The 11,614-nt window shown below is 38.8% G+C and overlaps 1 protein-coding gene across 1 annotated transcript; it reads left to right on the forward strand.

The window, feature by feature from the left end:
- The first annotated feature begins 2,614 nt into the window (after positions 1 to 2,614).
- c4h1orf87 (chromosome 4 C1orf87 homolog) lies at positions 2,615 to 9,299 on the forward strand. Its single transcript, XM_031901332.1, has 5 exons — positions 2,615 to 2,677; positions 3,489 to 3,627; positions 4,514 to 4,581; positions 5,736 to 5,934; positions 8,148 to 9,299. The coding sequence occupies exons 1-5, from the start codon at positions 2,615 to 2,617 to the stop codon at positions 8,306 to 8,308; spliced, it is 630 nt and encodes a 209-aa protein (XP_031757192.1). The 3' UTR covers positions 8,309 to 9,299.
- Positions 9,300 to 11,614: the final 2,315 nt, after the last annotated feature.

An 11,614-nucleotide genomic window follows, 5' to 3' on the forward strand; every position in this document is an offset into this window, starting at 1 on the left:
ACAGAGGTAAATAACTTAAAAGTGTATTTTAGCAATATACAGGGCATATTGAAATATTCTGTATTATTGTTTCATCTTTTTCTTTTTATAAAATATAAAAAGTATCTCATTGTAAAGTAAAGGGAAAGGTTAAATCGCTACGGCAACTCAAGTGTGCGACTTTTCAATAATAAAAGCTCTGACCCATGGTACTTAGTAATGAACATCAATCCTTTGGGGCAAGTGAGCTAAGTACATGTTTAGGCAGGCTGACTTAAAGCACAAAGCAACATTTCACACATGGTGAGACTGCATAGCCAGTGGCACACATACAAGGGTTGATTCACTAAAGTGCGATAAAACGAGCGATATTTATAGCATGCGTTAAAAATGTTATTGCGTCTTATTTTTTGCATCTTAACGCGCAATTCACTAAACAGATACTTGCGTTAATTTAGGCGCAATGCTGTTTGCGTTGTTTAAGTAGCAAAGACTATTTTTGTGCGGTATTTGACGCAACGTGTGCTAATTAATGCAGCACACACAAATTTTCACCGCGTGCGAAAAAACACACGCCATATTAGCCATACACGCCATTACTTTCGGAAAACTACTGTTCTGAAAATGACCATTTCCCTGCAAACTGGAGGCTACATCACTCTAGGGCCAACACAGACTTGAATAAATCACACTACAAAGTCCATATTGTGTTGCCAAAAGCTCATGAACTGTACTTTTCTATAATTAACGCCTGCCCCAAGTAGGTGTTAATTTTCGCACAGATGCGATATTTAGCGCGTCTATGTGTTTGTGAATCATGCGTTAGTATTATTTCTGCGAGCTAATTAACCCAATGTGTTATAATTAATGCATTCAGTTGCACGCTACTGTATATGCGACTTAACGCATGCAATAATACTTTAGCAAATCGTGGGTTTTTTTTGCGTCAATTTTAACACAAAAAAACATGCAATAACGCGATATTGACCTTTAGTGAATCAGCCCTTTAGACTGCTAAGGCAATTAGCAACCATTTTGTATAATTTTTTAATTATTTGCTTTACTTTTTCTACGGATCTCAACCCTAGCAACCAGGTAGTCATAAGAAAGCCAATAAAACATGAGGAGAGGACCTTAAATCAAAATCAAAACATAGAATGTATACTTAACCAACAAATAATTTATATCATATTACGTGGCCTATTAAATAATTTTACTAGTAGCCCCATCCATCTGTTGGCTGAATTCTCTGGGTGTGCAGGGGATCCGGCAGCTATCAGTACACTGCACTGTAGGATAGAAACCAATCAGCAGCTAGGCTGATGTGATCTGAAGCCTGTCTTTGCCTGTGTGAGTGGAAGGCTGTGATTGGCTATCCCCCTCCTACTGTGCTTCTGGCAGGGACTGTTAGGACACGCCCACGCTTCATTTCACACAAGGACAGAGAACTGATAGGATCTATAGCAGGGGTCAGGAACCTTTTTGGCTGAGAGAGCCATAAACACCACATATTTTAAAATTAATTCCGTGAGAGCCAAACAATATGTTTGGCCGCGGATGCTTCGGGGCAAGGTAGGGTGGGTCCCAAGGATGCCAGATGCGGATGCGATGCGGAGGAGGGCGCGGCCTGCGTTCGGTGGATAGAAGACGTGTTCTAAGGCTTAGAACACGTCTTCTATCCGCCGAGCACAGGGGCAAGGTAGGGTGGGTGCCAAGGATGCCGGATGTGGATGCGATGCGGACACGCCCCCCGTTATTTTTTTTTTTATTAAAGATTTGTCAGCGAGCCAGATGCAGCCATCAAAAGAGCCACATTTGGCTCCCGAGCCATAGGTTCCCTACCCCTCATCTATAGGGAGCTCCAATAAAGGGGCTATTTTTAAAGCTAGGATTAATGTTTAGCCCAAAGTGAAACCAGCACCATATATTATTCATAACTGCCTGCAAAATTACGGTTTTTCCCATTTATCCAATATGTCTCCTTTAAAGTGGCAATTTTCTATTTAGGTTTACCCAATAGCACATACCACTGAAAAAAGATATTTTTATGAAAATGGTTTATTTAGATTAAGCTGTTTTATGCAATATATTTCACAAAGACACAGTGTACATTGTTCAACATAAAGCCTTTCTTAAAGAGAAAAATAAGCAATAAAAAAGGGATAACAATAAGACTAATTTCTTACAGTCAGTGTGCATTTTGGTTGCTGGGCACTTACAGCCAGATAGCAATTTCTATTCTAAAATGGAAAAAGGCTAAATGGAAACAGCAAAAACGATAAAAAACATATAATGTAGAAAATTGAAAAGTTGCTTAGAATAGGTCTATATCATACCAAAAGATAATTTAAAGGTGAACTTCTCCTTTAAGGCATTACACTTTTCTTTAAAGCGCAGCTGACAGTTCCATGGGTTAAAAGACACACACAAAACTCATAGAGCATGGGGCATGCAGCCTACAGATAGCCTAAATACAGCCCTCACATAAGGCTGTCCAACATTTGTAGTAGTTTTTGCCTTGATCTAACATTGTAGTTGAAGGCAATGTCATGATTTACTAGCATATAGTGGTGTAACTACCAAACAGTGGCAGATACCAGGGGGTCAGGGGGGCCTAGATTGCATGGTCGACTATATGATAGTCCAGTACCCCGCCCATTCTGCAGGTTTAACTTTGCCATCTGCTGCTCACCCACGAGTAAGTGGCATGAGCAGGAACTGTGGGTATCAGGACCCCAGAAATGTATTTTTTGTGGGGGGCCCAGCTTGTTAAAGTTAACTAATGCCAGCTTATTAAATGACCCCCACTGGGTACGATATTTTGAGAAGTGTCCAATTTCAACTGACCGTCTACCAATAAATAGTTAGGTGTTGAATTCTTCCTTTAACTCCTTCTTCCCTCCTTATTCACTGTATTTAATACTTCCTGGTAGCTACATCTTATTTGTTGTTGGTGTGGATATATTTGCTTTGAACACTAAGGAACGTATGTAACATGAACCTGACAACGGTAGCCTTTTATGTTATGTTTTAAACAGACTTTATATACCACCCCCCAAAAAGGCCCAAACTTGCCTGGGTGCAGTAAACCATAGCAACCAATAAGGTGAATGTTGATCAAATTTATTCAACTTAATTCAGTTATTGATGATGGTAAGATGTATTAAAGTTTTTCAATTTTTTTAAAAAATATCAGGCCTGCCAAACATTTTTATATCTGAAGCAAGATGCTTCACAAGTGAGCACTTGAATTCTGAATTTGATTACTGGAGCACTGTCAGATGAAGGATAGTGCTCAATATGGGTAAACGACATAGACTGAACTTTAAAAACAGATACTTAGCTGTTTTTCTTACTGTAATTGAAAGCAATTATGATTTGGGTACAAAACACAGTGTTACATAATATCTATACTATTTAGTTTCAGGCAGTCTGCATATCTCATGGAGCTCCCATTTCCCTTCCACTGCTCAATGCTATTGTGAATAACAACATTTTCTGCAACGAAGGAAAAATACGGTAAATTAAATTATGTCTTGAGCTCCAAATGGAAAAAGGTTTGCTTACACTATAATAACTTGTTTTACAGATGGGAAGCAATTGTTGATTTGTTGCACAAAACTACCGACTCACATGTTAAGCACACAGGTAACTGCAAGTAGTTTAATTCATGTTTTTTTATTGATGGCCAATGATCAGTGAAATGCTTAAATCCATATAATAATTTAAGAATATTGCCAAAATTAAACAAATAATAGGCAAATATAAAAGTATATTTTTTATATAATTTATTTTGCTTACATTTAGAATTATTTTTTTTACTCTAAGAAACATAGGATGAAGTCCTGTGTGCACTGGATTCTATTGCTTTTATAAGCATGGAGAGCTTAGTATGGAGCAGTATGATACACCTGTAAACATAAATAGATAAAGGCAAACAGGCACAAAGAGTATAAATCTGCCCAAAATTTGCTGTCAAAATGGTTTTATGTGTGTGGGAAATAGAAGAATACATGGCATCAGTAAAACAAAATATGAAACATCAATTTTTGGGTACCATGAAAACCATAGAAACTATTAATGTGCCTGCCAGAAATAAATGGGCTTTGCAGTATAATGATAGCAGTGCTGTGATACTGCTAATGGAAAAGATAGCACTTTTTAATAAACTGGAATATATTCAGCTTCCTAAATCTGGACTTGAACCTGCAGCCATCTGCTTGAAGACAAAGCAGCTGCCAAGTGATCTGCAAGCAGGCTGATTATTTATGTAATCTATCATTAAAAATGTATATTGCAATCTGTCATTTCTGCATAAGTCTCACTAATATCTCCTTGGGAAAGCTAGTGAACAGGGAAATTAAAAATGCATTGATAAATAATAATCAATATACTGCCATGTAAGGTGGTCAGTCTTAAAAACAAAAATTCTGCTTGCTCATAACATTTACACAATATATAAAACAGCAGATTGAATGTCTCATAAAAGCATTCAAATAATTTTAATATTTCACTCCCCACACAACATTTTAAGGAAGAAAAAGAGAAGATGCTCCAGCAGTCGTTGAAGGCTCAAATGATGGCAACCAACATAAACCAGAGGTATAGTAAAAACTCCATCTTACTAGTATAACATTTATTTCAACCTATTTATGCATCTCCCAGACACATGCAATTATAACTGGTTGAAATTTAAAAGTTAAGTCACTGGGGCATGTTTTATAAGATTAGAGATAAATATTACCAGTGATGCTGCCCAGAGCACGCTTTATACCCATAGGCGCACCTGTGACTCACCCATTTGCCAGTCACATTCACTCTTTCCCTACCTGGTCTGTCCATTTCCCCGCATTTAATTTATACCCTCCCCATAGATGTCACAACCCACCCCTAAAAAGCAGGACAATATTAACGCAAAAAAAAAAAAAGGCGGCAACCCCCAACTTTCCACTCCCAGTCTCATATAAGCGCAACTAAAGACAGACAGAACATGTGGTAAGGTGAGTAAGTGTACACTGTATCTGTGTAGCAATGGTGTAGTAAAAGTCCTTACAAAAAGACAGTTCAGAGTGCACACTTGTATACCACACTTCAGGCACGTAGTTCCAATCCAGGCTGTTCACCTCATCTGACTCTCTCTACTACACCCCTCTGTAGAGGCTCTTTGGCTTCCAGGTGAGCTGGCAACATGCTCCATTTATGGATGCCTTGCTGGGACAAAACCTCTATAAATGCACAATCCCAGTGTAGAGGTGTATGGAGGTTTTAAGCAGGATCAGTAAAGTAATATACACAGTCCAAAATAATTCCAAACAAATAAAAAAAAATCTTACTTACACTTTGGTAAGTGGCCTAACACGCTTCATGTGTTCGTTACACTTCCTCAGAGGCTCAAACTTTTGCTGTCTACTACCTTCTAGTGGAGAGTCCATCCATTATTTTAGGACGATTTTACTCCATTTTATACACTGTATTAAACAATTAAGTGCCAAATCCACACAATGTGCTTGTTGGTTAGGAGTCATGTTAGGAGGCACCCCTCAACTAACTCAAATTATTGCAAATTAAGCTCCCATTCTTTGAATAGGTTCTGCATTTTACCATGTGTCCAAGGTGCAGCAGACACAAAAGGTAGCACACTGTGCTTTGGCCAGAGGTAAAAATTCCTATTGGTTCACGGTCTAACCAAACTTCCTTATCTGATGTAAAAACACTACTGCATTTGGATTACACTGTATTTAAAAGTTGTTTTACAGGACTTGCCCAAGGAGACACTTTCTACAAATTGTTTGAACTGGGACAGTGTACAGTGCCAGCCACAGAGGAATAGCAGGCCTGTGTCTGAACCTGTTTTATATCACTCTGAACAAAGCAGCCCAATAGATCAGGAGTCTTGGATTGATCGATTCAAGAAACTAGAAAATGCTCTGCGGTTGTGCCAGATAGAAAACAGCGGTAATGTATCTGAATAAGCATTTGTGTATTTGAATAAGCATGGTTGTGTGGAACTGTATGTAGCACTGAAATCAACCATGTACAGAACACCCATGTCTGGACCTAACCACTAGATTAGAAGAAGGTGCTAACATAGGCAGAATTGTACCTTTTAAAATTGCATATTCAATCCACTTGTGCTTATAATTACTCATCTTTATTAGTGCCCTGCTTTACCTACTTTGGTGCAAGAGGCACTGTCTGGGAGACTGTCTTAAAAAAAGGAACATGGGGGGCCACATAAATAGGGCAGGTGCAAGCCATTGAGCCATATTTATTTAGAAGGCAATGCATAAAAGTGTGGCACATTTTTTTGCTTTTTGGGTAAAAACACTGAAAATTGAGCATACTTTTGTGCATTTTACAATTTTTAATCCCTGGAGGAAAATTACAATCACTGGGGGTGTAAGCAAGCAAGCGTTTCTCTTCCATCTTTGCAGTTACAATCACTGGGAGGTGCCTATTATTTGGCCTTTGATTCAACTGATGGAGATAATGTAACATAGATAATGAGACCTATATGTGGCTGCTCTTTATAATAGTAGATCACCAGCCTGGACATGAAAAAAATCTTCTAGCCAAAATCTATTCCTCTGCTTTAAAGAAATTGGTGAATAATCCTGGTTTTGGTTGCTGGGCTTTAGCTAAATTTGATATCTCTCCAGTTGTTATTAGAGATATGCACTTTGTTTCATAATGCATTTATGTGACTTGGGTATATATATATATATATATATCTATATATATATATCTAATAAGTTCAAGAATGGACAGCACACACTTTAAAGTGCAAAAGGTATATTAAAAGATCAAATTCATACTGTACACAAAATGCGACGTTTCGAGCCCGGCCGGGCTCTTCCTCAAGGCATGTGGGCAGTAATTGCAATTACTGCCCACATGCCTTGAGGAAGAGCCACGGCCGGGCTCGAAACGTCGCATTTTGTGTACAGTATGAATTTGATCTTTTAATATGCCTTTTGCACTTTAAAATGTGTGCTGTCCATTCTTGAACTTATTGTATATGCAAGGATATCGGAACCTGTTGGGGACGTGCACCACGTTTTGTTCTATTGCAGGGTGCTGTACTATTGCATTAAATAAGTGTTTATATATATATCTATATAGATATATATATATAAAGAACAGAGTGCCGCAAAATCAGCAGAAAAAGCAAAAACCCAAAAGAAAAATTTACCCGATCCATACTACCAGAGTTAAATAAGCCAGGAGTCCACGGTAACCACCGGTACCTAGCTATTTAACTCTGTTTGGTAGTACGGATCGGGTAGATTTTTCTTTTTCTTTTGGGTATTTGTTTTTTCTGATTTTGTTCCACTCTGGCTCATATCCTGAGCCAGAGTGGAACAAAATCAGCACCTGGGGCAGTTGATTGTTTGTAGGGAGTGCTCCTTTTGTTTCTTTTATATGTGTGTGTGTGTGTGTGAATATATATGTATATGTGTTTTAATAGCCTACAGAGAATGCTGCCCATCAATTAAATGTGTAATAGGCAATTCCTCTGAAATTAGTAATATAGCTACTGTACTTCAGACATAATGTGTGAACTATGGCATGTTTGAAAAAGTATTATTGTTATCTGTTATTTAAATTGCACCACCACATCATACATAGTGCTTTAGTGCGACTGTTCATCATTCACATCAGTCTCTGCCCCAGTGGAGCTTACAACATAATGTATCACCTCATAGAAAAGAACTGTTTATGGAGAATAATCACTTCTATAAGCCATAAGTCACACTATACCTAAAGGCATTAAAAAAATATTAGCGGTAAATACTCACATTTGATTGCAGTAATATTATCAGATGGAGATGATGGGGCTAGAGACTATAAAGCCCCACGGGCAACTACTCTAAAAAGTGAGGCCTAAATGATGAATCTGGTCAGTGAAAATAAAATGTAATCATAAGGAAGATGCCACTACCAAAACCAGACTAGTTTGTTTTTCCATATGTTACAACATGCTGAAAATTTAAAGTTAAATTTGCTTTATGTAACTTTAATCCAAAATAAACTGATTTTAATTGAATCTGGTACTTTAATGTATCCATGCTGTAAAAGGAAAATAATGAAAGTTTATATTTCTCTTAAGAATATACAGCATTATGTACTTTTTGAACCCAACCTCACTGCAACTTTCTTTGCTGCAGGTATGGTAGAAAAGGAGCGAGCCAAATGTCTTATTCACAACTATAACTTGATTTATAATTTAAGTATAAGCCCTCTGAAGATTATTGAAGCACTGCAGAAGTTCAGCTCAGGGCAGAATACGCAGCTGGACCCTATTCTACTATATTTGAAAGAGCTGTAAACAGGATCATCTTCAAGGTCTACATGTACTTCTTTAGTACTGAAAAACCCTTCATATAAAAGCCAGTTTTTCTTATTTAAAAGAGAACTAAACCCTAAAAATGAATATGGCTAGAAATCCTATAGCAGTTATGTTGCATGCCTTCAAACTTGTCCCCATTAACTTATCAGCTTGATCTTGTTAGGACATCTTATGAGTGTTACTAACACTGAACATGCTCAGTGTACTCTTGGCTAAGCTAAACTTCTAGAAATAAGGGATTCAAAATAAGCCCTGGCATTTCAAGTACAAAGAGGCCCAAACAGCCCCCACAGACCCACTAAACAATGACTGTCTCTGGCATCTTACAGCAGCCCCTATGGTATTTGGCAGAATCCACAGACTGCCAGGCCTGTCCACAAAAAATATTACAATAGCAGAGACATCTACCACAGAAGTGTATGTTACAAGGCTTATTAGTAATCAGCACTGAAAAAGAATGTGTTGGTTTCTATACTGCCATGTAATGTGACCTTGTACAGCTGTACCATGATTTTTATGATTATATTTATACATGTTTTACATTGTAAGCAGAACAAAAAAGAAGATGAGTAGCTACTGGGGAAACTTCATGGGCACAGTAGGTGCAGCATTTCTAGGCTACTTCTTTGTTGAGGTTTAGTTATCATTGGAAGTGAAACAAGTATGTAACATGAACATTAAAAAAGAAATAAAATGACAGAATGTGTGCAATCATAAATATTTTGTGTAAATGTTCTCTCCTTAAGAAGGCTATTAACCCCTTGCCCCCATAGTGATGGCTCTCTCGTCTCCACACAGTGATTTTGTTAGGTGCCTCAGTCCAACTCTGTTCACTCAGGTATTCTAGTCTTTCCCATACTTATTAAAAAAGGTCACAGATGTGGTACCCATGGTCTATAAATCTGCAATCTCCAAAATGAAAGGCTATATATATAAAACTACTGTTTTGTTAAAAAGGATGTAATTAATATATTCATTCTCTACAAAATAAATATTATCCTTGAAAAAAAAAAATAGAAATCAGATTTCTGGTCTTTTTTTAGGAGAAAAATAACCTTGTCCTCCCAAAAAACATATACTCCTTTTAATATAGGATAATGCATTGCTGGCACTTTTTGCTGCTGACTGCCATTGCTTGCTATAGCTAAGGTTATTATCCACAATTACACCCAGCCAGGTCATTCTCCATCAAGCATATACCTAACTTAGCCCCATTAAATATGGCCTGCATATTTTTAAATCCTAAATGCATATATGTGGATTAATCAACAAGCCACCCAGACTGCTAGTTTGTCCAGATCCCCATGTAAGGATGATATATACTGAATGGACATAATGGCCTGTACTTCTTCCATTCAACTAATTTTTTTCTAACCAGACAGAACCTCAAAGGAGCTGATAACTAATTATAACTCCACTGAGAAGACCCCGAAAATAATATGCTCAAAGGCTGCTGTTATGAAAAGGGAGAGGTTTGTTTTGTTTAAAAGTAGATGGGCAGCTCAGAAGAAATTGCCGTTTAATAAGAAAAGGGGATTACATTCAATAAAAACAGCCAAACTTTCAAATTAGGGTTTTATAATGGCAAAAAGTAGAAAACAATTTGTTTGAGCAAAACAATAGGTAGAACGTAATTTCAACACAACTCCTATTTTTTGTGTTCATTTTTAGCAAAGGTGATAGTCCCTTCTAAGGGCCTTTAATCAAGTGTTTTTTGTCATTGCACAAGCTACTGCAGAAGGCTGTGGATATTAGTCGACTCGCCGATCGGGCGGGTTAAAAGATTTTGATCGAGCGCCATTGAAGGCGCCTGAGCAAAATCTACCTTCAGGGCTGACAGAAATCTTTCTTCCTCCATATCTGAAGATTCAGCCCCGAACGTCAGTGGAGGGTTGGAAGAATGAAAATCGCCAGGTGTGTGGCCAGATTAAGTCAGCAACAAAAATGTTCCCATGTATGAAACTTCATGCTTGCCCAGGCAATGACTCTGGCTGGAGGAAGGTTGCTGTTTCTTATTAATTAAAAGCATTTCCAGCAGTGTAGGGAGCACTACTGTGCCACAGAGTTACCGTATAACTTTAGGTCAGTGTCTTCCCTGTGCATGCCAACACCCCTTTAACTTTCCATCCCCCTTTAGTCATACCCCTCAACATTTGAAAAATAAAAAGAGGGACAAAAAGATTTGGCGCGCCTGCTTTTGTGACCACGCCCCAATTACCACACCCTATTTTTTTTTCAAAAATACTCCTTTTATATAGTTTAAATGGTTGGATCAGATGCATAATGTGCTATACCCTCATACTGTACTACCTAAGGAAAACAATATGCTAACTCCTACATATAAAATACAAATATAGAGAGAAGGCAGTCAGTTATAAGTGAGTTATAACTATGTACCAGTTTTTCCCCCCATACACAGTGCCCCCAATTGCCCCTATAGACAGTACCCCCCATAAAAAATGCCCCCAAAGACAGTGCCCCCATAAAAAGTGCCCCCAATTGCCCCATAGACAGTACCCCCCATAAAAAATGCCCCCAAAGACAGTACCCCCATACACAGTGCCCCCATAGAAAGTGCCCCCAATTGCCCCATAGACAGTACCCCTCATACACAGTGCCCCCATAGACGGTACCCCCATACACAGTGCCCCCAATTGCCCAAAATGGCCCCCAAAGTCGTCTTCTTCTTTTTCGGCTCCTTCTCCTGCTCCTTATGCGGCGGCGACAGGCCCTTTTATAAGGTTGCGCCCCATGCGTACGTGTGGCTCCAGTAAGTGCATCCCGCTGTCCCGGGTAGTTCAATAAATGTCCCGCATTTCCATAATAGATTACGGAAATGTGGGACATTCATTGAACTATCCGGGACAGCGGGATGCGCTGCAGAAAGCGGGACAGTTGGGGGGTATGCTTTAGTGCAGGGGTCGGGAACCTTTTTGGCTGAGAGAGCCATAAACACCACATATTTTAAAATGTAATTCCGTGAGAGCCATACAATATGTTTGGCCACGGATGCTGTGGGGCAAGGTAGGGTGGGTCCCAAGGATGCCGGATGCTGGATGCGATGCAGAGGAGGGCGTGGCCTGCGCTTGGCGGATAGAAGACGTGTTCTAAGGCTTAGAACACGTCTTCTATCCGCCATACGCAGGCCACGCCTCCTGTTATTTTTTTTATTTAAGATTTGGCAGAGAGCCAGATGCAGCCATCAAAAGAGCCACATCTGGCTCCCGAGCCATAGGTTCCCTACCCCTGCTTTAGTGTTTATTAGTGATGAGCGAATTTTTTTCC

This window comes from Xenopus tropicalis, chromosome 4 (genome assembly GCF_000004195.4).
Source record: "Xenopus tropicalis strain Nigerian chromosome 4, UCB_Xtro_10.0, whole genome shotgun sequence".
Taxonomy (NCBI): domain Eukaryota; kingdom Metazoa; phylum Chordata; class Amphibia; order Anura; family Pipidae; genus Xenopus; species Xenopus tropicalis.

Coding starts and splice junctions, on each gene's coding strand:
- c4h1orf87 (XM_031901332.1), top strand. CDS start 2,615: ATGATAGTCCAGTACCCCGCCCATTCTGCAGGTTTAACTTTGCCATCT. Junction 4,582..5,735: donor GCAACCAACATAAACCAGAG/GTATAGTAAAAA, acceptor GTTGTTTTACAG/GACTTGCCCAAGGAGACACT. Junction 5,935..8,147: donor GTGCCAGATAGAAAACAGCG/GTAATGTATCTG, acceptor TCTTTGCTGCAG/GTATGGTAGAAAAGGAGCGA.